At 48.4% G+C, this 25,294-nt stretch overlaps 1 protein-coding gene across 1 annotated transcript in view; it reads right to left on the bottom strand.

Annotated features, from left to right (window-relative positions):
* Nucleotides 1–265: 265 nt before the first annotated feature.
* TMEM254 (transmembrane protein 254) overlaps nucleotides 266–25,294 on the bottom strand; it is a 111,774-nt gene continuing 86,745 nt past the window's right edge. The window contains exon 4 of the mRNA XM_086922426.1: nucleotides 266–1,265. Within this exon, the coding sequence (XP_086778552.1) occupies nucleotides 1,142–1,265 (124 nt within the window). The 3' untranslated portion in view covers nucleotides 266–1,141. The remainder of the gene's footprint in view (nucleotides 1,266–25,294) is intronic.

Below are 25,294 nucleotides of genomic sequence, written 5' to 3'. Positions count from 1 at the left end.
ACTACAAAGTCCTACCTATTGGAAAATGTCTGAGTACTTGTCATGAGCAGTGGTCAGGAAATGAGGGCAAATCTAGCCACACGATAAATACCTATTGGCTGAGATTCTCCTGTGAGCAAGCAGGTTCTGCAGGGATAATGGGAGGATGTTTGACCAGCAATGACATCCCATTAGCAGGTAGTACTGTTACCCAACCACATTTTGTTCAATAAATTAAAAAGAACCACCACTGTGTGTGCAGTCAGGCATTTACAGGCACAAAATGTTGTGTTAAATTTGTTTAATAAATAAAAAAACAAACACCACAATGTATCCAACCACACATTTCCAGACATAGGTGTCTCAGTCACAGTTAGCGGCCACAATAAAAACACTGTAAAGGAACGCATTCTACAGCCAAATCGCCCCAAATAAGTAATGAAATAACTGCCCCAACTTGGTGCTTTCTTCAGGAACATTAGTTTTTATAATTGAGCGTGGAATGTGTGAAACTGACAGGTTTTACTCTTAAGTGGTTACAGCTTTTTATATATGCAAATATTTTCTTTTCTTTGCTGATCTGCATTACCCATCTACTTTAATCCTGGCCCTACCTGGTCAGAGGTGGACTAGTAATCCGGCCATTCCTAGCTCTATTAAATTCAAATTTCAAATTGATTTGCCTGTGAGGACACATGGATTTCCTGTGTGGCAGAGTAGAACACTGAAAGGGTAAAATGCCATGGGGTTCCAGGTGGGTGTGGTCAGCTTGTTGATATCTATTTTACACCGTGTATTGCAGTAGATAGTTTACTTTTGGCACAGCTGCTGAGAAAAAAATAGGCCTATAGTAATGGTTTAAATTAATCATAACCTTTGATATAGTTCTCAAATTGCATCAGGTGCCAAACCTACTGAGATTCAACAACTGAGGTACAAATCTAAAAATATTCTAATTCATCAGTTCATCCAGTATTTCTTTGGTCCCAATTCGGAACACTCATCATGCCTAAGCACAAGGGATGGAGCTAAACCCAGTTAGGTTTTGGTGAATACCCAGCATACAGGGCAGGGTGGGTCGAATTTTCAACCGCGGCGTGGTCCTTCGCTTGCGGAGTCTGGTAGAAGCTTGTATCATTGCAAATTCTTCGCAAGTTCCGAGTTATTTATGTTTCTTCTGCTGCCCGGGTTTGTAGGCCAACAGGAGGGACAGTGAGGCTATACCAAACAGAACTGTTTGTATCAGCCACTGTGCCCGAGCCCATCCATTTGTGATGCCCTTGGTGCTGCAAGGAGACAAAAAAACAGGCAAGTTTAGAGTCAACTATGGACACAATCCAAAAACAAGATCCTTCTAATCAGGATACCGCAGATACACACCTGGTGCAATGGACCGAACTGGTCAGTTTACATTAGCAGTGTGCATAACTGCATGGCTGTGAATACATGTAGAAACAGAAACGTATACATGCAGCGTGGTACCACCATATCGAACCAAAATATCGTTTGACAGAAATATTGTACCCTAAATATTAGTTACAAAAATATCATCCCTTCGGAGGTAATCAAAAATCTTCAGCCGATAGGACAACGTTTCTGTAAACTATACTTTTGATAATGATATTCTGACATACAACTATAAAACAAAGCTGGATAGAGCGAACTGCTTTCAGGCAAGATGGCAGAAAATGTGTTACAGCACAGGCAGCATAGGGTTAAGGCTGGGGTTCGGGGGAGTTTGATTCCGTGGAATTACATACATATTCTGCCAGATTTTGTGACAGGGCAGAGTGGGCATTTGGTGCTATTTTCTTAGCTCACAATGCATCCTCACATCCCAAACAATCAATGAGAGGATGCATTTCGCCTGAGAAAACAGTTGCCAAATACCACTCTGCGCCTTTGCATACTCTGCAGTGATTAAACTGCATAGTATGTAAGGATGCAGAGTCGTAACCAGTGGTTTGTAAACTGAAACCACTGCATAATTTAATTCTTCCAGCAGAATTTACATTTATCAGTAATTCTGTGTTACAAGTGTAATGCAGCATTCCCAAACTTCCTTTGATTCCACCAGCTCAATTAAAATGTCTGCTGAAGCCCAGTTAAGGCACAAAACGAACATGCAGACACAGGAAGCTGTAGACTGCGTATGCCATTGTAGGCAGATGAAAGCCGCATCTGAACTTCACTCTACCCGTGCACAAGGCCCCCTCACTTTCATCCATAAGGAGTGTGTGCTACCTCACAGCGGAGTGGTTCTGCTACCTGCATGGAAAGGTTGCCCCAAATGAGAACACATAGTTAGTGTGGTCATTTCCTTCTAGAGAGAGGAGTTGGACAGAGGAGTTGGCTTAACGACTAGGGGGGGTCGACCTTGAATCTGGGGAACCGGGTTAGAGGGGAAACAACCTTTACAATGCAGTCATTACATTGCACTACCTTTACAACGAAGTCATTACAACGCAACATCCTTTACATCGCATGTCACTACAACGCATACCATTACAATGCATACCATTACAACGCATACCATTACAACGCATAGTTTTTACCCTTACACTATCCAACACTTACCCTACTCTTGCACTCACTGGAGTGGGAATAGTAATGTTTTCCCCTACACTATCCAACACTTACCCTACTGTTGCACTCACTGGAGTGGGATAGTAATTTTTACCCTACACTATCCAACACTTACCTTAAATGCAATGTAGTGGTATGCGTTGTAATGGTATAATGCAATGTAATGTAATGGGTTGTAAATGTAGTTTCTAAAAATGCATTTTATGCGATGTAAAATCATGCATTGTAATGGATGTTGAGATGTAAAAACTGCGTTGTAAAGGCATGCGTTGTAAATGTTTGCGTTGTAACGTCATACATTCGGGTTCGAGTCTCAGCAATGACGCTGAACAGCCTGTGATTCTATGGCAGGACCGGAGGCTTCGGATTATGCCATTCTTTCTATCGCTTTATTTTCCACAGCAGCAAGAAAAATATATAAACAAACTACTTTTCCCATGAACATTCGGGGAAAAAAACAAAATAGAACATGAGTCCTATCACAATGTCCATGCACCGGCAGCTCTTATCATGCTCTGCTGTCCTTTCCTCCTCCTCTTTCTTCGCTGCTCGCAGCAAGTTAAGTCGGTTTTTTCTTCTCTCCTGGGTTTGTGGGTTCTGTGGCTTGAGCGTTTTGGCCCTGGGTCTGGGTCGTGCGCTTGTTTTTTTCTTCCCTCACAGATTCCCTTCTTCAATCGCGGGTCGCTTCGGCGCTCCTCACGCGATTCTGGTACCCAGTAGTGTGCGGTGCGGTTAACTCGCCGCTAGGGGTCGGCGTCTCGGCTGCTGCGGGACCGCCGTCAGATGCTTCTAGAGCGTTCTGGAGCGGTTTTTTGTCACCAGCGTGTAGCCCGTACCCGGCCACCCGGTTCTGACACCCTTCGGGGTCGCAATTTAGGTTTCCCCTTGCTTCTTGACACCCTCTTGGGTTGTACTGTGACTTTGAACACCCTTCGGGGTCGTAATTGTGCCGGTAGTCGGCGTGGGAGCGCTTCGCCGGGTGGCGCCCCTGAAATCTGAGGGCTGCAGCGTTTCCAAGGGCTAGTCCCGTTAATTGTGTGCCTTTGGCCACCCATATCGCTGGGACATCCCCAGACCATAGAGTGCCCTTTGGGGGTCAATTTCGGTCTCCTTGCGGACCTCTCTGCCTTCGAGCCTAATTTACCTCACCATGCAGAGGGAGTCGGACCAGTATACGGAGGAGGATCCTCTGAATTACGTCCCCCTGGACGATGACTTTTATCAAGCGGTCGAAGACTCGATCTATCGGGCGGTAGATCAGGCAATGGTACCCCTTGAGCAACGGCTCTCGGCGCGTTTGGATGAGGCTTACGCTAAACTGGCCGCTCTTACCCCTGCGCCTGCTCCGGCCTCTGCCCCGGCCACGCCCCCTCCTCCCCCTCCCCCTAAAAAGCTTTGTACTGAGGGGGTTGACCCTACGGCTTTCGCGAGGGTGAAGAGCGCCTTTATGGCCTTGGACGGCTCCCAATCCCCTCAAACTCTCCCCGCGGAGGTTACTCCTCCTACACCCCGTACTATGTCCCCGGAGCGGCAGCAGGACGATGACTCTCCGGACTCGGAGGAGGAGGCATGTTCCTCCAGGTCGTGGCTGCCATCTCAACCATCCGCCTCCGCGGGTCCGTCGGACATGTTGGACCCGGACGACATCGTCCACCCCAGATCGTCCAAGTGGGTCCCATGCGACAAGGTGGCCCAGTATGTTGCAAATCGCCTCAGGAGGCCGGTGGATAAGGATGCCCGTAGCCGCCTTCGGGCGGAGTGCCCTCGACCCTCTCTTGAGGGTAAGGTAGCCATGACTCCTGACATCGACCCAAAAATGGCTACCTTTCTGGCGAAATTCATCAAGGATCCCCGAAAGGGGATAGACAGGTCCTGGCGTATGTGCCAGGACAAGCTCCTGGATGCGGTCGGCCCCATGACGAAACTTTTAGACATGGCGGAGGAAGCCAAGGTGTCGGGGGACATGATTTCCCCGGAGGTGCTGTCGAACTGGGCCCAGCGCGCCATCATATTTCTGGGCAATGCCAACTGCGCCCTCTCTACAGAGAGGAGGCGTTCGCTCTTAATAAAGGTGGACCCCAAGCTGGGTGACTTCGCCTCGTCCGAGGCTGGTGCTGTGGCCCAGGGTGGTTTGTTTGGAGATCCTTTTATTAAGGAGCTCGGGAAGTTCGTGGCGACCTTCACTTCCCTGGACCGGGCTCAGTCCAACATCAAAAAGGTCTTCGCCCCTCGTATTTTTGATAAGACCGGACGAGGCAGGGGCCGCTCGTTCGGTCGAGGCACCAGCTCTGACAGAGGACAAGGCTCCGGACGCGGGCAGTTTCAAGACAAGGCCCGATTCAACAATTTCTACCCCACCAGGGGGCAGAAGTTTGGAGGACGTGGTGGTCAAAGAGGCCAACATCAGGGCGGTGGACGAGGCGAGTGTGCTACCTTCCGCGAGCTTGCGAGTAGGGGGGCGTCTAGCGCAGTTCTTCCCAGCGTGGGCCTCCCTTACCAGCGATGCCTGGGTGCTGCAGACGGTGCAGGGCTTCCAATTGGAGTTCCATGGCCGTCCGTGTCAGCTTCAGCGTCCTCGCCCCATTACCTTTTCCCAGCGCGATGCGGCTTTGGTGAGCGAAGAGGTCGCTGCCCTCCTCCAAAAAGGGGCGATTTGTTGCGCTTGCGAACAGCCCTCAGGTTTCCTCAGCAATCTCTTCTTAGTCGACAAAGTCCACGGGGGCAGGCGCCCGGCGATCAATTTGAAGGAATTCAACGAATGGCTGGTATACCGCCATTTCAAGATGGAGGGGATTCACCTCTTACGAGATGTTTTACGCCCGTCCGATTGGATGGTCAGGCTAGACTTAAAGGACGCTTACTTAGCGGTCCCGATCTTCCCTCCACACCGTTGTTTCCTCCAGTTCAGGGGGGGCGATCAGGTTTACGAGTTCACCAAACTACCTTTCGGGCTATCCTCAGCGCCATGGTGCTTCACTATGGTGTTGCGTCCGGCGGTGGAGGCCTTACGAGCTCGAGGTGTCAGAATGATCGTGTATTTAGACGACATGCTGTTCATGGACCACTGCCCGAGACGCCTGCAGTCTCAGTTGCAGTCCGCGATCAACCTTCTTCAAGGCTTGGGTTTTGTAATCAACGAGAAGAAGTCCCTTCTGGTTCCTGTACAGTGTGCGACCTTTCTCGGTTTCAATTTAGATTCGGTGTCTTCCACCTTGAGTCTGCCCGCCAGGAAGATGTCGAAGATCAGACACGAATTACGCCAAACTCTGGCGAAGCCATTGATATCTTTGCGTCGCCTGTTGTCGTCTTCGATTCAGGCTATCTTTCCAGGTCCCCTCCATTATCGAGCCATGCAACGCTTGAAGGCGTACCACCTCAGGAAAGGGCTAACGTACTCTCAGCTGGTTCCTTTGTCAGACGATGTGAGAGACGAGATGAGATGGTGGCTCACGCACATGGAGCCCTGGAATGGCTGTGCGATTTTCGGCTCGGCTCCCGACATCGTGATAGAGTCGGACGCCAGTCGTTCAGGCTGGGGAGCCAGGTGCAGGGATATCTCCACGGGTGGCGCCTGGTCCGCTTTCGAGCAATCTTTACATATCAACTGCTTGGAGTTACTGACGGGCTCCTTCGCGGTGCAATGTTGGACCAAAGACAGAGTGCAATCTTGCGTCCTTCTCAGGATGGACAACGTGTCGGCGGTCCATTATATCAACCATCTAGGTGGCACCAGATCCAAAATGCTGGCGGACCTTGCCAGAGACTTTTGGCACTGTTGCCTGGACCATCAGGTGTCGGTCACGGCGGAGTATTTGCCGGGACGTCAGAACGAGGTGGCCGATTGGCACTCCAGGAACATCCTGGACGCCAGCGTTTGGAAGCTGGATCCTCTTCTGTTCTCCAGGCTCTCGGACCGGTGGGGTCCATTCTCGGTGGACCTTTTTGCATCCGGCCTGGATCATCAACTCCCGAGGTATTTCAGTTGGCGCCCCGACCCTCAGGCGGAGGCGACCGATTCGTTCCTCCAGGACTGGTCGATCGAGCAGGGGTATGCGTTTCCCCCATTCTCAATGATTACGCGCGTGTCGGCGTTGCTACGCCGTCAGTTGGCGCAGGTGGTGATGATCACTCCGTGGTGGAGATCTCAAGTTTGGTTTCCAGTTCTACTGGAACTTTCCTGGGATTCTCTAATCCTACTCCCCCAGTCTCCTCACATTCTCCTCAATCCAGAAGGAGCTCCCCACAGGTTGGTCCAAGAGGGCTCTCTGCAACTGATGGCATGGAGGCTCTCAGGCGTCGTTGGACACTCCCGGGCCTTTCAGGAAAGGCAGAGGACTTGCTTTCCAAAGCCTGGGCTGACAGCACGACCAAGCGGTACAGATCTGCATGGCATAGATGGAGTCGTTGGTGTGTGCGACGGAATTTTGATCCCATGGGGGCAACTGTAGTCCATGTCCTGAATTTCTTGGCCAAACTGGCTCAACAGGGACTGGCTTATCGGTCGATCAATACCTTCAGGTCTGCGATTTCAGCAGGGCACGATTTGGTGCAGGGTTCCCCAGATGGTGAACATCCTTTGGTTTGTAGGCTCCTGAGAGGTATCCGCCTTTCGTTGCCGCCAGAGCCTCGGTACTCCGTCCTGTGGGACGTGAACAGAGTGTTAAATTTGTTCCTTTCTTGGCAACCGAACAGGTTCTTGTCTCGTAAAGAGTTGACTGCTAAGTTAGCTATGTTGTTGTGCCTGATATCTTGCAGACTGGTCTCGGATGTGCGAGCGCTTGATATCACGGACAGAGTTTTCTCTCCGGATGGAGTTTCTTTTACCATCAGTAGGCGGACTAAGACCCTGACTAGGGTTATTTCCTACCCGGCCTTTCAGGACTCCCCCAAACTGTGTGTTGTGCAGTGACTCCGTGCTTATGAAGATATGACTGATGATACTCGCCCTCCGGGTGAGAGGCAACTTCTTATTGCCCTACGGAAACCGTACAAGGCAGTTACTTCGCCAACGATCGCCCGTTGGGTGCTTTGGGTAATGCAGGAGGCGGGGATTGATACCAAGCAATTTGGAGCTCACTCGGCGAGAGGAGCTATGGCCTCAAAAGCTTTTGCCCTCGGGGCTCGACTGGAGGATTTGATGAGAGCGGCCGAGAGGTTCTATTTCAAGCCAGTTATAGAAGTAGCTCGGCTGGTTGTCGATAAGCTTTGAACTGGCATAATCCGAAGCCTCCGGTCCTGCCATAGAATGAGAATTTGCCTAGCCTTAGTGCTGGTAAGTTCCAATTCTATTAAGGACTCGGAGGCAAGGATTATCCCCCCCCCAGTGACTTCCTGGAAGTGGGCCCTCCCCGTATGCAATGTAAGTAAATCTTTTATAATGCTCTAATCAATGAACTGCTGTTGCTCTGCATTGTACTGCTCTTCTTTTGATTGATGACGTTCTGTTGGAACGGGCTAGATCTGATGATGTGTTCTTTTGCAGGGACTGAGAATTCCAAACAGGATGCGTGATTGGACCAGTGTATGGGCTTCGCGCGAAGAAAGAAGAGGAGGAAAGGACAGCAGAGCATGATGGGAGCTGCCGGTGTATGGACAATGTGATAGGACTCATGTTCGATTTTGTTTTTTCCCTGAATGTTCATGGGAAAAGTAGTTTGTTTATATATTTTTCTTGCTGCTGTGGAAAATAAAGCGATAGAAAGAATGGCATAATCCTCGCCTCCGAGTCCTTAATAGAATTGGAACTTACCAGCACTAAGGCTAGGCAAATTCTCATTCTGGGCAAATCACTTAATCTCCCTGTGCCTAACAAAAATGAATGTGTCCTCGTGTAACACAACTGGTGCCATGTAAAGCGCTCCGATACTGGGTCAGGTCTGTGCTATATAAAACTCTGCAAAAAAAATCACAAACAAAATATACCACTTTTTAAAAAAAAAATCTGGATCACATTTTGAAGGATGAACCACCGCTGTTCTGCTACTGAGAATTGGTTAGTATTGTTTGGTTTGTGTAGCTAGGGGTCTTTATCCATTTGGGTATATGTCACATAGGAGGGTAGGTATGTGTATTGGCAACCCTAAAGTGTCAGAGGCAATTAAGAGTGGGTGGGTGTCTACAGCACCTTTATGAATCAGACTATCCAGAGGGTGCTGCTTTAGTGTGTTGTGAGTGACATATTGTTTTATGTAGAGCAGGGTGGTGTTGTTAGGTCTATTAAGGTCTAGTTTTATGGTGACAATGAGTTGTGCCAGACATATGTGTTGTACTGACTAACAGGTTGTTCTTATACAGGTCATGAGTGTTTAGTTACTATTATAGTTGGTACTGTTTTGAACTCAAAGATACCCAAATACATGGAACATCTAAGTTGTGTTGGATGTGAACTCAATGCTATTTCCATAGCATGCTGTTGGATATTGTGCTGTTTCATGGAAGGAGGCGCTTTTTGTGCAAGACAACATAAAAGTACAGGCATATCTCCAAGTTACTATAACATCACAAACTAAAATGATGGCTGGAGGGTTGAAACTTTTCAAAGACTCATCCCAGTCACAGTTCTTGGTTTAATCCATTGTTATTTGGCTAGCCACGTCATTCCAGTTTGGACCCAGCCATATGTAAATCAATCTTGACCCTACTCTACATGGGAACAGTCCAGCCTGAACTGCTTAGCCACGTCCTCCCAGGACTGGAGAAAAGCATCCTGGGGCCGATTTCGGAGTATAACCCCTCATCAGCCAGGCTTGCTTGATTCCAGTCAGCGGGTCCCTTGCTCACTGAGCTACTGGATTGAAGCTAGCCTGGCTGATGAGTGGCGATACCCAGAACCAGGTCCCAGGATGCTTGTTTCTGGGTCCAGGAAGGATCTGGCCTGGAAGCTCCCAACACCTATCATGGGGATGCCAGGAGCCGGCAAATAAAAAAATAGTATTGGGGCGGGAGCGCGAGCCCCCATCCCGAGCCTTTAGGGCCTTGAAGATCACATCCCTGGGCCACTTTCTTTAATTAAGGGGAGGGACGGTGCACCCCCCGCTTCCTCATGCCTCTACAGACCACGATCTCCCGGCGGCAGCTTTTTTTTTGTTATATGGGAGGGGAACACAAGGCCCCCCTTCATGAGCCAATACTGGCCCTGCAGCCCCCCTTCCCCAAGCCAAAGCATATTTGAAGGGGACATTCGGTCCCCCTTCCCAGGGTACTGCAGGCCCCCGGGGCCTTCAGTGGGTGCCCTGATGCCCACCGGGGGCACCTACAAAACTCTATACTGGGGACTCTGGGGAGCGAAGCAGATCCCCCACAGCCCAGCTGGCTCCACGCATGCGTCCATCCTGGGCGCATCGGGAGCCAGCATTGATTACGCCTGGAGCAGCTGTTTTTCACTGCTCCTGATAAGTAAGATCAATCTGAGTTTCCCTGCTTACAAGAGCTGGGAAACACATGCCTGCCCCACCCGGGAGATTTTTCTAAGCTCTCGATGGGTGGAAGCAAACATGCTTTCCCTGCCCACACTCAGGGAAACTACTGGGGGTAGGCTCCCCAGGACACAGTGAACCGGCTCCGGGGCTTTGGGTGCCAGGGACTTTTCAGGCTCAAGGAAGAAGGCCACACATCCCCCTCTTCTTCCTTTAATATTGGCCCCAGGGGATGGGGTCCTTGGGGTATTTTCAGGCTCGGGTAGGGGGTCTAGTGGCTTTATCCATGCTCTGGGATGGATACCACACACCCATTCCCTTTGTTACCATGTCCGCCCCAGGGATGTGGTCCCCAGGGCCTCCAAGAGGCTTGGGGATGGGGCCACGTTCAACACCCCCTTAACATCTAATTAGGTCGTCCCCCGTTTCTCTTGTAGCTCAGATGCCCCGCATATTCATGGCAAATTATTATTATTATTTTTTTTTACGATTTTGGCCCACTGGACTCCCCCATCAGGCCTAGGGATAGCAGGTTATCCCTATCCTGGTCCCTTATATCTATTTATTTTAACATGTTTTCAAGGACTCTGGGCTGAGTTGCAAGTCCTATGATGGCGGCCACCACATCCTAGCTGACGTGGTGGCATCCAATCAGAACTCTGGAGATCTGTGGGTCCCCGGATCCTTAATGGCATGAAATATACAGAGTTTTTGAGCCCAATTGCTCAAAAACTAGTGAACGGATTTACACCAAATCACAAAAAGCACGCTTTCTGGACTAAAATCTAGGTGTCTACCAAATTTGGTGTAATTCCAGTTAGCAGTTTTTGCGGTATCCCCGTTAAATTTTCCGAATGAAATATGACTGGTGGAAAAACGTTTGAGTCCCCCCCACCCCCTTTTCTCGGTCCCCGCTTGACAAATCACGCCAAAACTTTCCAGGAAGAAGCTAGGATGGATGAGACTTTTTTCTGGAAAGTTTTGTGAAGGTTCATCAAACTGAGCCAAATTTAATCAAAAACTAAAAATGCCTTTCCTACAGAAAAGCAGATCTAAGTATAACTACCCAATGACCACCACTGGGCAATTGAATAAATATATACAGATATATATTCACTGGAAAAAACAAAGGTTACAGGGACATTATATTTCGGCCCAGATTTCACTCATGCAAAAACATAGACATTCAGCAGTTATAGTTACCTGAGCTAACTATATCTTACGCCCCCGCATTGCATTGCTTATGATTTCACATATTACATCACTCACAAATAGTCAATGACATCACTGATGACATCTCAAATGAAATCACTGATTACATCATCCAATGATTGTGACTGTTTCCTAAAGGTTTTGAGTATTAACGATATATACTAAGATACTACAAAAGTTAAATGAGAATAGTTTGTGAACTACTGAGTGATACTATTTGTAACACATATTATGTTAGAGGCTGTGTGACTGTATGTATCCATGTGAGAGTAGGTAATGGAGTGGCTCTATGGGTGTGTGAGTGGTTGTATGAGTGAGTGGCTGTGTGAGTGGCTGTATAAGCGAATTAGTAACTGTGTGTGGATGTGTGAGTGAGTGGGTGCATCAGTGGTGTGTGAGTGGGTATGTGAGAGACTGTATAGGTGAGTGATGGTATGTCCAAGTGGCTGTATGGGTCTCAGAGTGGATCTGTGAGTGGGTGTGTGAATCTCTCAGGGGGTCTGTGAGTGGGTGAATGAATCTCTCAGGGGTCTGTGAGTGAGTGCATGAGTCTCTGAGTGGGTCTGTGAGTGGGTGCATAAGTGTCTGACAGGGTCTGTGACTGGGTATGGGAACCTGAGTGGGCATGGCTGTCTCTAAGTGGGTGAATGACTAAGTACATGAGTCTCTGAGTAGGTGCGAGTCAGTGCATCCGTGTCTGAGTGGGTCTGTGAGTGGGTGTCTCAGTCTCTGACAGGGTCCATGAGTCAATGCAGGAGTTTCTCAGGGAGTCTTTAAGTGGGTATATAGTGTCTCAGTGGGTCTATGAGTGACTTCATGAGAATATCAAAGGGTCTGTGAGTGACAGTGGGACTGTCTGTATGAGTCTATGAGTGAGTGCCTGAGTAGATCTGTAAGTGGACGCCTCAGTCTCGGAGTTGGTCCGTGAGAGGGTGTGTAAATCTGTGAGTGGGTGCATAAGTGTCTGCCTGGGTCTGTGACTGGGTGCATGAGTCTCTGAGCGGGTCTGTGACTGGGTGCATGAGTGTCTCAGTGTGTCTTTGAGTGAGTGTATGAGTGTCTCAGTGAGTCTGCAAGTAACTGCATCAGAATATCAATGGGTCTATGAGTGACTGAGTGTCTGTATGGGTCTCTGATTGAGTACATGACAATATGAGGGGGTATCTGAGTGAGTACATAAGTCTATGAGTGCATCTGTGAGTGGATGAGTCCGTCTATAAGTGGGTGCATAAGTGAATGGGTCTAAGAGTGGGTACATGAGTCTCTAAGTGGGTGTGTGAGTCTCTGATTGGATCGGTCAGTGATCATGCCGATCTCTGAGTGGGTGGTTGAGTGGGTGTGTGAGTGCCTAAGTAAAACAGAGGGTGGGTGTATAAAAATATTTTTTTAAACTTTTTTTCAGTGATAGTCGCAAATGTGTCCCAACATATATTCGCAAATTCATTGCGAAGTTACATGGGAGGGCTGCCCCGATGGTCACAGAGCATCCGTAAATATTACAAGTGGAAAAAAAACATTTTTTCGACATATACCCATAAGGAGTTCCTCAGACACCTCTCATGGTGTTTGTCAAGTATAGGGAGAGTGATCAATGGATCAACGGACACTAATTATCACTTGAGCAAGTGAAAGGTCCAGTCACAGCGTGTGCCCGTATAAGGTACTAGTAGTTCAAAAAAGGGGGTGCTGCACTGTTCCTCAAAGGGGAGAAAGATTAGGAAAAGCTGACGTGACCGAAGGTGTGGGTAGTACACCTTTGGGCATCCATTTTGTTGAATGTATTTGCCTCACACACCCAAAAGGGTCTCATGCTTCATCATTGACGGTTGCTCCTCGTCGGGGGGGCGGTGCAATCCCCAACGGGCTCACCTCGAGGAGGGGCTCTTTAGCGGAGATCTTTTGTATCCAACAGCCCTATGGTGAAGTGAGGGTAAGTGGGCAGAGTATCAGGTAGACTCGGTGTAGTGATTAAAATGCAGCAGGGGATGCCGGAAACAACTTTATTCTGGGGGTCCCCCTACTACAATTAAAACCAGTGAAGAAGGGCAGCTCGCTAGGGGTAACCAAGTTAGGTAAAGTAATCCTAGAGAGGCCTTCAAAAACAATGGGTCAACATGTTTCTCGCATATAGGTTAATCACCTGCGATTCATCAGGACCTTTAAAAGTGAAACGAAAAAAGGAAAAGAACTCTTAACATGCGAGTGTCATGTATGTAGTGTAGGTGTATTTTACCTGGGTGGAAAGTCCTATGCCTAAATAATGAGAAAAAACAGATCGTTATTAATAGTATATTTCTCATCAGAGGCACAAACTGGGTCAGCGTCAGCATGTAAAAACCAGTGAGGCATGCTCCGGGTGGTGTTGGGGGAAGTACCCAACCTAAACATGCCAGGTGAATACAGCGTGCAGTGCAAGGCTCACACACTCACACTGTGTTTGTGAATGTAAAACATTATGGTAAAAACCAGTGTTTAAAAGCAGCAGTATTATCTACAAACACCATCCATGTTATTCAGTGGCAATTCGTGTCATAATTATATGAGTAACATCACATTTTTTTATATATATATCTTTATCTAAGCGGTCATCTAAAACAAGCATATGCAGGCTGATGGCTCACCTAAAGGTCAAGGTCTAAGAGCCACATGAATGCTCGGCGGGTCAGTTCTACGAGGGTAAGCCTTCAGGTGTGGCTGCAATGCGAAATGAATGTTATACCAGGGGGCGAAAAATTACATGGTAAAGTACTAGCTATCAAGGACTGGGTGGATCCAGGTATTGTCATGTAGTCCCACCTTACCTTACTCGTCCCGTGACCGCGTGGATGCACCTACCTATCTCCGCCTAGTTCGGATAGATGGGTAGGTCTGGCGGTGTTTGTTATTAAAAGGGCACCGTCGGGGAGGAGCCTCGTCAATGGCGCCCTTCCGTGTGGGTCACATGACCAAAGTGGTTTCTATAGCGGCCATGACAGAAAGGTGAAGCGTATATAACGGAAGATACAGCATAGGTGGCTCAGTGTTTTGAGTATCAGTTAAAGAGCGGACAGAAAATTAACAAAACAAAACAAATGCCCATGTTATTCAATTCGTACTTTATGTGCGGCCGCTCGGAGTATCTGGTCATGCACTTGATTTGAAGTGGCTCAATCACTAGAGTGAGCCGATATAAATTTTTATCAATATCCATTCCGTTCTGTTGGTAACTTATATGCCACGGCTCGGAGTGTTAAATCTTGCATTTCATTTGCAAGATAGTTCCGACCATTGGAAAAAGTCACGTGGTGTATTATGTGAACGGGTCGGCCATGATGGAACGGGAAGGAGCGAGAAACATGTTGACCCATTGTTTTTGAAGGCCTCTCTAGGATTACTTTACCTAACTTGGTTACCCCTAGCGAGCTGCCCTTCTTCACTGGTTTTAATTGTAGTAGGGGGACCCCCAGAATAAAGTTGTTTCCGGCATCCCCTGCTGCATTTTAATCACTACACCGAGTCTACCTGATACTCTGCCCACATACCCTCACTTCACCATAGGGCTGTTGGATACAAAAGATCTCCGCTAAAGAGCCCCTCCTCGAGGTGAGCCCGTTGGGGATTGCACCGCCCCCCCGACGAGGAGCAACCGCCAATGAGGAAGCATGACACCCTTTTGGGTGTGTGAGGCAAATACATCCAACAAAATGGATGCCCAAAGGTGTACTACCCACACCTTCGGTCACGTCAGCTTTTCCTAATCTTTCTCCCCTTTGAGGAACAGTGCAGCACCCCCCTTTTTTGAACCTCTCATGGTGTCACAGCACAAGCAAACTGACCTGTTATGCCACTTTCTACTGTTTGAACTGCTTCAATGAGATAAAATGGCAGATGCAACTCTCTTCTCATTTTGCAGCCAGCTAATAACGACATTCTTCTTGGTGCACCCATTCATGATTAATCAGGAAATCGTCACAAATTAGTCACATTTGCAGATATATAAATTTGGATTTCCTTAAATTTCTTAACAAGTACTGAACGGATTCACTGGAAGCGTAATCAGGAAAAATCCTGAAAAACACTAGTTATACTTTACTGACGTAACTATAACTTGCGCTCCCACCATGCACGGCTTATGTCCTCACATATATCACAAATTTTAAATTATATCTAGGGCTCCCGGTTTTATGATATGTATTTTTTCGACATTTCTGTCTGTATATTTATCCATATTTATGTTTTGCTCTTTTTTTCGGTATTTATCCATTTTTATTTTGTGTTTTCTGTATAAATGAAGCTGCAACAGGTATTTTTCCACATTTAATTAACTGATAAATGTATACTTGCATTTAAATGTCCAAAACGTTTCGGCAGTATACAGTTCTAGTGTTATCTAAAAACACCTGCATTGTAAAATAGAATAAATAACTGTATTTCTGCACTTATTACGCTTTATTAGGAAATCTCATTTCTTTTTTCATCTCCCCTACCTCTCAATCTGTACACCTACTGACCAGGCACTCATGATTGACAATAGAAAAAATCATACAACAAAGGATTATTTTCTGTATTTTTCTGAATTTAAAAATAAATACAGACATTAAAATAAAGAGTTTTCTGTCTGTATTTATCTGTAAAAATGAGTAAAAACTGAAAACTGGGAGCTCTAATTATATCACATCACTGATGGCATCTCAAATGACATAATTGATGAGATCACCTCGGCTACTTAAAGGTGTGGGGTACAGTCTGAAATCAGCATGGAGGAAGTTGCATGACATTATATCATACATCATTGTGGTGGTGGAATGTCTTTTCTTTGTGCTGTGACGCTATAGCGAGTGTAAATTATCGGAATTTTGCAGGAGTCAGATTAAATAAGGAATGTTCTGTAATTCGAACAAACAAAAAGAATTGAAGGGTCTGTGAGACAAGATGCTGAGCCTGTAGGGTCCTTAAGATACCACACAATTGGATTGCACAAGACCAGCCCAAGTGGTCACGCGACACTCAATGTATCATCAATATCCTATCCGACCACCCATTTGGCGGAACCTCGTCATATAGGACACCTGGAACTAGGGTAGTGCGTCAAGGCCCAGATGAATTGGCCATACACCCCATAGTTCTGGCTCAAACGGTGAAAGTGTCCATGCCACTGAATGGTGCTGGTCATGTGCAGTGCAAACGAAAAAGTGAGTGGGTGATGTTAAAATGGCGTTCCAGGCAAAAAAAGTTTTTTATTAGTATTCACCTGGACGTCAGGTTAAAAACAGGTGTAGAACAGTGTGAAAAAATCACTGTTTGCTTAGCTTATGTTGTAAGAGTCTATAAATATTTATCCCCTTGACCCTTCCTAAAATTGTTGTTTCTCATGTTCTGTAATTCTACACAATATAATAATAGGCAGGGTCACTGGAATTATGTGGCAGGAAAAACTATGGTCCTGATTATGATGGCGGGGAGACTATCGATGACAGGCTGTCGGTGGCAATCTCCCTGCCATCTGAGACATGTTTCCCTCCCGCCATATTACAATAGCAGGCGGGGTGATGGCAGTCGCAAAGCCCGACCGCCACGTTTCCGACAGGCTCCTTGAGCCCGCCAGTGCAGTGGAGGGGCTTGTAGTCCCTACCATGTTGGCGGTGCATGCCAGGCACTGTCATAGGGATTACAATATCCATTTCCAATGGCCTGTTCATGGAGGTTAACCAGCCATGAAAAGGCTGGTGGAAAGGGACTTTGGTGGCCCGTAGCCGCCCACCTTCCCCTCTGGCCCTTGACATTTGGTTGCCCCCCAACATATCCCTGCACCATGTGACAGGCACAGCATGGGGCCTGCCTCGTAGTGCAGGGATATGAGTGGGGTATTTGTTTTGTACTGCGGCGGGTGCTGCAGAGCTCAGAACCCGCCGCAATACAAAACATGGAAATGTGACTGCTATGGTAGCGGTTGCATCATAATTTGCCCTGTGGGACCGCCACCTTGCAGGCGAGCGGTCGCAAAAACGAAACGATGGCAGACCGATCGTAATCAGAACCAAAATTATGTAGCAAGTAAATTCAAATTATGTTTTGTAATGCTGTACTTTCTTTGATAGAATTACTTTATTATTTTGGCACATTTTAGGTCTCGTCCAGCTATTGCTTAAGCAATCGCTATGTGAGAGATTTAGAAGGGCCACCAGAAAATGCTCTCAAAGACCTTTGGAATGCGGTTTATGGCCAGTGCATGGGAGGCATTCAAGCGCGAAGCTGGCATCTGGCATCGGACTTAAAAGCAGCAGACTGCTTTTGCCAGCGCGCGCTCGGCCTCACTTCCTGCTCCCCATATTACAACAATTAACTTTCGTTATCGCTCACACCCCATATGCTCATTCCCTCCCAACCTTCCTTTGATGTCCACTTTTCTTGTTTATTTGTTTACAAACCATTGCGTTGGTTCACTCGCTCACAATTTCCTATGAATGAATGATGAAAAGAGGAAAAGAGGAAGAAACCCTTCTTCCTGTTTTCATCATTCATTCATACTGTGTGTGCTGCACGCCTCACGCTGCTGCACGCCACACACTGCTGCACGCCACACACTGCGGCACGCCTCACACTGTGGCAAGCCTCCCACTGCTGCACCCCTCACACTGCTGCACCCCTCACACTGCTGCACCCCTCACACTGCTGCACCCCTCACACTGCTGCACCCCTCACACTGCTGCACGCCTCACACTGCTGCACGCCTCACACTGCTGAAGGCCTCACACTGCTGAAGGCCTCACACTGCTGCACGCCTCACACTACTGCACGCCACACACTGCTGCACCCCTCACACTGCTGCACCCCTCACACTGCTGCACCCCTCACACTGCTGCACCCCTCACACTGCTGCACGCCTCAGACTGCTGCACGCTTCACACTGCTGCACACTTCACACTGCTGCACGCCTCACACTGCTGCACGCCTCACACTGCTGCACGCCTCACACTGCTGCACGCCACACACTGCTGCACGCCACACACTGCTGCACGTCACACACTGCTGCACGCCACTCACTGCTGCACCCCTCACACTGCTGCACCCCTCACACTGCTGCACCCCTCACACTGCTGCACCCCTCACACTGCTGTACCCCTCACACTGCTTCACGCTGCTGCACGCTTCACACTGCTGCACACTTCACACTGCTGCACACTTCACACTGCTGCACGCTGCAGACTGTTGCACAACTCACACTACTGTACGCCACACACAGCTGCACGTCACACTGCTGCATGCTGCACACTGCAGCATGCGCCACATGCCTCACACTGCCGCACGCCTCACACTGCCGCACGCCTCACACTGCTGCACACCTCACACTGCTGCATGCTGCACTGCACACTGCAGCACGCCACACACTGCTGCACGCCGCACACTGCTGCATGCCGCACACTGCTGCACTCTGCAGACTGCTGCATTACTCACACTGCTGCATGCTGCACACTGCCGGATGCCTTACACTGCTGCACGCCTCACACTGCTGCACGCCACACACTGCTGCACGCCACACACTGCTGCACGCCACACACTGCTGCACGCCACACACTGCTGCACGCCACACACTGCTGCACGCCTCACACTGCTGCACGCCTCACACTGCTGCACTACTCACACTGCTGCATTACTCACACTGCTGCATTACTCACACTGCTGCACCCCTCACACTGCTGCACCCCTCACACTGCTGCACCCCTCACACTGCTGCACGCCTCACACTGCTGCACGCCTCACACTGCTGCACACCTCACACTACTGCACGCCACACACTGCTGCACCCCTCACACTGCTGCACCCCTCACACTGCTGCACCCCTCACACTGCTGCACCCCTCACACTGCTGCACCCCTCACACTGCTGCACCCCTCACACTGCTGCACGCTTCACACTGCTGCACGCCACACACTGCTGCACGCCACACACTGCTGCACGCCACACACTGCTGCACGCCTCACACTGCTGCACGCCTCACACTGCTGCACTACTCACACTGCTGCATTACTCACACTGCTGCATTACTCACACTGCTGCACCCCTCACACTGCTGCACCCCTCACACTGCTGCACGCCTCACACTGCTGCACGCCTCACACTGCTGCACACCTCACACTACTGCACGCCACACACTGCTGCACCCCTCACACTGCTGCACCCCTCACACTGCTGCACCCCTCACACTGCTGCACCCCTCACACTGCTGCACCCCTCACACTGCTGCACCCCTCACACTGCTGCACCCCTCACACTGCTGCACGCTTCACACTGCTGCACGCCTCACACTGCTGCACGCCTCACACTGCTGCACGCCTCACACTGCTGCACGCCACACACTGCTGCACGCCACACACTGCTGCACGCCACACACTGCTGCACGTCACACACTGCTGCACGCCACTCACTGCTGCACCCCTCACACTGCTGCACCCCTCACACTGCTGCACCCCTCACACTGCTGTACCCCTCACACTGCTTCACGCTGCTGCACGCTTCACACTGCTGCACACTTCACACTGCTGCACGCTGCAGACTGTTGCACTACTCACACTACTGTACGCCACACACAGCTGCACGTCACACTGCTGCATGCTGCACACTGCAGCATGCGCCACATGCCTCACACTGCCGCACGCCTCACACTGCCGCACGCCTCACACTGCTGCACACCTCACACTGCTGCATGCTGCACTGCACACTGCAGCACGCCACACACTGCTGCACGCCGCACACTGCTGCACGCCGCACACTGCACACTGCTGCACGCCGCACACTGCTGCACTCTGCAGACTGCTGCATTACTCACACTGCTGCATGCTGCACACTGCCGGATGCCTTACACTGCTGCACGCCTCACACTGCTGCACGCCACACACTGCTGCACGCCACACACTGCTGCACGCCACACACTGCTGCACTACTCACACTGCTGCATTACTCACACTGCTGCATTACTCACACTGCTGCAATACTCACACTGCTGCAATACTCACACTGCTGCAATACTCACACTGCTGCATTACTCACACTGCTGCATTACTCACACTGCTGCATTACTCACACTGCTGCACGCTGCTGCACGCCTCACACTGCTGCATGCCTCACGCTGCATGCCTCACACTGCTGCACGCCACACACTGCTGCACGCCTCACGCTGCCGCACGCCTCACACTGCCGCACGCCTCACGCTGCCGCACGCCTCACACTGCCGCACGCCTCACTGCTGCATGCTGCACACTGCTGCACACCTCACACTGCTGCACGCCTCACACTGCTGCACGCCTCACACTGCTGCATGCCTCACACTGCTGCATGCCTCACACTGCCGCACGCCTCACACTGCCGCACGCCTCACTGCTGCATGCTGCACACTGCTGCACACCTCACACTGCTGCACGCCTCACACTGCTGCACGCCTCACACTGCTGCATGCCTCACACTGCTGCATGCTGCACACTGCTGCACCACACACTGCTGCACGCCTCACACTGCTGCACGCCTCACACTGCTGCACGCCTCACAGTGCTGCACGCCTCACACTGCTGCACGCCTCACACTGCTGCACGCCTCACACTGCTGCACGCCTAACACTGCTGCATGCCTCACTGCTGCATGCCTCACACTGCTGCAAGCCTCACACTGCTGCATGCTGCACACTGCTGCAAGACACACTGCTGCATGCCTCACACTGCTGCACGACAATGCTGCACGCCTCACACTGCTGCACGCTGCACACTGCTGTATGCTGCACACTGCTGCATTACTCACTGCTGCATGCTGCACACTGCCGCACGACTCACACTGCTGCACGCCTCACACTGCTGCACGCCTCACACTGCTGCACACCTCATACTGCTGCATGCCTCACACTGCTGCACGCCTCACACCGGTGCACCCGGCTGCATTACTCACACTGCTGCACGCCACACACTGCTGCACGCCTCACACTGCTGCACGCCTCACACTGCTGCACGCCACACAACATCACATCACTCAGGGACACCACCATATCACTCTTGGACACCACCACATCACTCTAGGACACCACCACATCACTCTAGGACACCACCACATCACTCTAGGACACCACCACATCACTCTAGGACACCACCACATCACTCTAGGACACCACCACATCACTCTAGGACACCACCACATCACTCTAGGACATCCTCACATCACTCTAGGACATCCTCACATCACTCTAGGACACCACCACATCACTCTAGGACACCACCACATCACTCTAGGACACCCCCACATCACTCTAGGACACCACCACATCACTCTAGGACACCACCACATCACTCTAGGACACCACCACATCACTCTAGGACACCACCACATCACTATAGGACACCACCACATCACTATAGGACACCACCACATCACTCTAGGACACCACAACATCACTCTAGGACACCACCACATCACTCAGAGACACCACCACATCACTCAGGGACACCACCACATCACCCAGGGACACCACCACATCACCCAGGGACACCACCACATCACTCGGGAACACAACCACATCACTCGGGAACACCACCACATCACTCGGGAACACCACCACATCACTCGGGAACACCACCACATCACTCGGGAACACCACCACATCACACGGGACACCATCTCATCACTCGGGGACACCACCAAATCACTCGGGGACACCACCAAATCACTCGGGGACACCACTACCACATCACTCGGGGACACCACCACATCACTCTGGGACACCACCACATCACTCTAATACACCACCACATCACTCTAATACACCACCACATCACTCAGCCCAGCCCAACCACATCATCACTCAGCAGCACAACAGCATCACTCAGCACCACAATAGCACTCTCCTTGCTTGCTACCAACAAGCATTGCCATAGCCAATAGGACTCGCATTAGAAAAGTGTAAGCTATTGGCTTTGTGAATAACAATGCTATTAATTTATATATTTTCAAAGCCAACACATATTTTAAAAAAATTGTCATTTACAATACCAATAGCTCACACTTTCCTAATGCGAGACCTATTGCATTGCAAAAGCTTGTTAAATAATGCTGCTATTGTTTGGGCAAAGGTTTCCCCTCAGTGGTACCAGTCTAAAATCCAAACACAGCAATAAGTGACAGAAAGGTAACTTGTCAACCTATGCAAATCAACTTTCACTTCGCAGCAAGACAAATGTCACCTTTTTAGTAACTTTTGAACCACTTTGGCCCCCAAAAATGTTGTGTTAAACTCTGCAGACAATACAGCAGGCGATGGATTCACTGGCTAATGTGCCACATTCATAATTATGCAGAAAAAAGCTGCAGCTGCAAAAGTGCCTAATTCCAGTGACCCGGAAGTCCCTGTGCTACACAAATAACAACATGAATATTGCATTGTCATTGCATGTATTGTGGTATATTCATTTTGTATAACGCACGCGTGTGTGTGCGTGTAATATATATATATATATATATATATATATATATATATATATATATATATATATATATATATATATATATATATATTCACTGAAAAAACCATAGGTTTTAGACCATATATAGTTAGGGATTAGCATTTACAAAACCTTAATTTACTCGCACAAAACCATTGAAATTCGCATATATAGTTAGTTGCACTAACTATATATCGCGCACCCGCAATCCACTGCTGATGATGTCACATATTACATCATTCATGACATGGTCAGTGACATCACTGATGACATCACTGATGACATCTCAAATGACATCACTGATGACATCACTGATGACATCTCATTTGACATTACTGATCACATCACTGATGATATCATTCATGTGATAATACGATGAACCTCTTCAGACTCTAATATAACCTTAGATACAATCAGTGTAAACAGACACTCACAGACTGTCACTCATCCATGGAGTTACTCACACACCTAGTCAGTCATGCAAAGAATCAATCACACCTTCATTTCCTCAACTATACAGTTATACACACCTTACTTATTCAAACATATACTAACACATATTTACTCTCTTATACAATCCCTGATACAAGTTCACAATGATCCATACAGCCACTCACACATTCACTGGCTCTTATGCACAGTTATTTATATATGTCAACTCTCACATGTACTGTGTTTTACATATGTACTTACTTTGACATGTAGCACTGAGAAATCCATTCAATCACCAATACACTCATGCAGACAGTCAACCGCCCATACAGCTGTTTCCACATGCACTTTTGAACCCATACATATAGTGAATCAACTACTCACACATCTATGCACAGAGTCACACACCTCCCAGCCACCCACACACAAACTCAGTCTCCCATACAAATACTTGGGCAACCAATCAATAACCCATATAGTTACTCATATAGCTACTGATCAACACATGCAGCAGTTTACAGAACAACAGACATAATGATGCACAAATTAAGACAGTTTAGTCACTAACCCATGCACTCAGTGAGGCACATTAAATCACTCACTCATACAGTCAGTCATGCACCTACTAAATCCTTCATCCAGACACTTATACATCCACTCATTCTTCAATATGTAAGACATATTTTAACTTTACAGAAACATACAGTCACTGGGTGTTGTCATCAGAGATGTCATCAGTGATGTCATTTGAGATGTCATCAGTGATGTCATCAGTGATGTCACTAACCTTGTCATGAATGATGTAATATGTGACATCATCAGCAGTGGATTGCGGGTGCGCGATATATAGTTAGTGCAACTAACTATATATGCGAATTTCAATGGTTTTGTGCGAGTAAATTCAGGTTTTGTAAATGCTAGTCCCTAACTATATATGGTCTAAAACCTATGGTTTTTTCAGTGAATTTTCAAGGTTTTGTAAATGCTAATTCCTAACTATATATGGTCTATAACCTATGTTTTTTTTCAGTGAATTTCAATGGTTTTTTAATAGCAAATATCAAAAGCTGTAAAATGTCAAGTACGTGGTAGGTAAAAACATTTTCGTATTTATGCACGCTGATGTGCTTTGAATGCTGCCCCCCCCCCTCCTCTTTTCTTTTAGGAGTATTCTCTCTTTGCAGATAGTGAAGGGTAGGTAACACAGACCTTTGCCCCCGTTGTGATCCGTCGTGCCTGCTTCCCTCTCCATTTGAGTGATTGTTATCCTAGCATTTATTGTTTTGGAATTGGTTCTCTTTGGTTCATTCTCTATTTACAAACAAGCACAGAGTCGCGATACTCTGTTTAGTCTTTGCAGATAGTGAAAAATCATTAAAAAAACAAAAGGAATCAAGCAAAATCAGTAGGCCACTAATGGGATCTCTTTTTGACCTCGCTAAAATAGAAACATTATGAACAACCCCTCATGACAAATACGAAACTAGTGAGAGGAACTGAGCTCGACACCATGATAGCTGCAAGACAGCTCGGCTCCGCCGCCCACCCCACCCGAAATAACGACAAACACTATGCAAATATTATAAATATATACAACACACCAGCAAAGTAACAGGGTAAAACGTTTTATTAAATAACTATTTACATGGCAGCCTGCTGCAACATCGATCCAAACAAGCCTTTGTATTTTGGGCTCAAAATAAACCATCAATAGTAAGATTTTCATAGGTGAGTGTAGGTTCATGGTTTTCCATCCACAGACTAAAAGCCTGGAGTGGGAGTGAAAGAACAATAACTAGGTAAGAAGGAAGGCAGAGGTTGTGGGAAGGACTCTGGATATGGTATGTTACTTGGTCCCTGAGATGCTTCGATGTCACTGCCTTGCACAAATGGCATAAGTCCTGGATGTGATGGTGATGCTCTCAAGCTGACTCCAGCTTCAGTCTGAAACATCCAGAAACACTGTAGACTACCAATTCGATGACTTCCGGTGGAGCCCCAACGTGACCCGGTAGGGAAAAACTTGCCCTCCCCTCTTTTGACTGAAGGTTCTTGTTACCTGTCCCCTCTGTTGTTATCTAACGGAACCTTTTTGGATTGCCGAGTGAGAAAAAAAAAAGTGGGACTTTCATCATTTGGGAAAAAAAATGTTTCAATCCAATGAAAAGTGTTATTTTTTGGTCATATGATCAAGCCTTCCATCATTAGGAAACC

Source organism: Lissotriton vulgaris, chromosome 5, assembly GCF_964263255.1.
Source record: "Lissotriton vulgaris chromosome 5, aLisVul1.2, whole genome shotgun sequence".
Taxonomy (NCBI): Eukaryota; Metazoa; Chordata; class Amphibia; order Caudata; family Salamandridae; genus Lissotriton; species Lissotriton vulgaris.
Note: the sequence above shows the minus strand (reverse complement) of the source record. Positions and strands in the feature narration are given on the sequence as shown.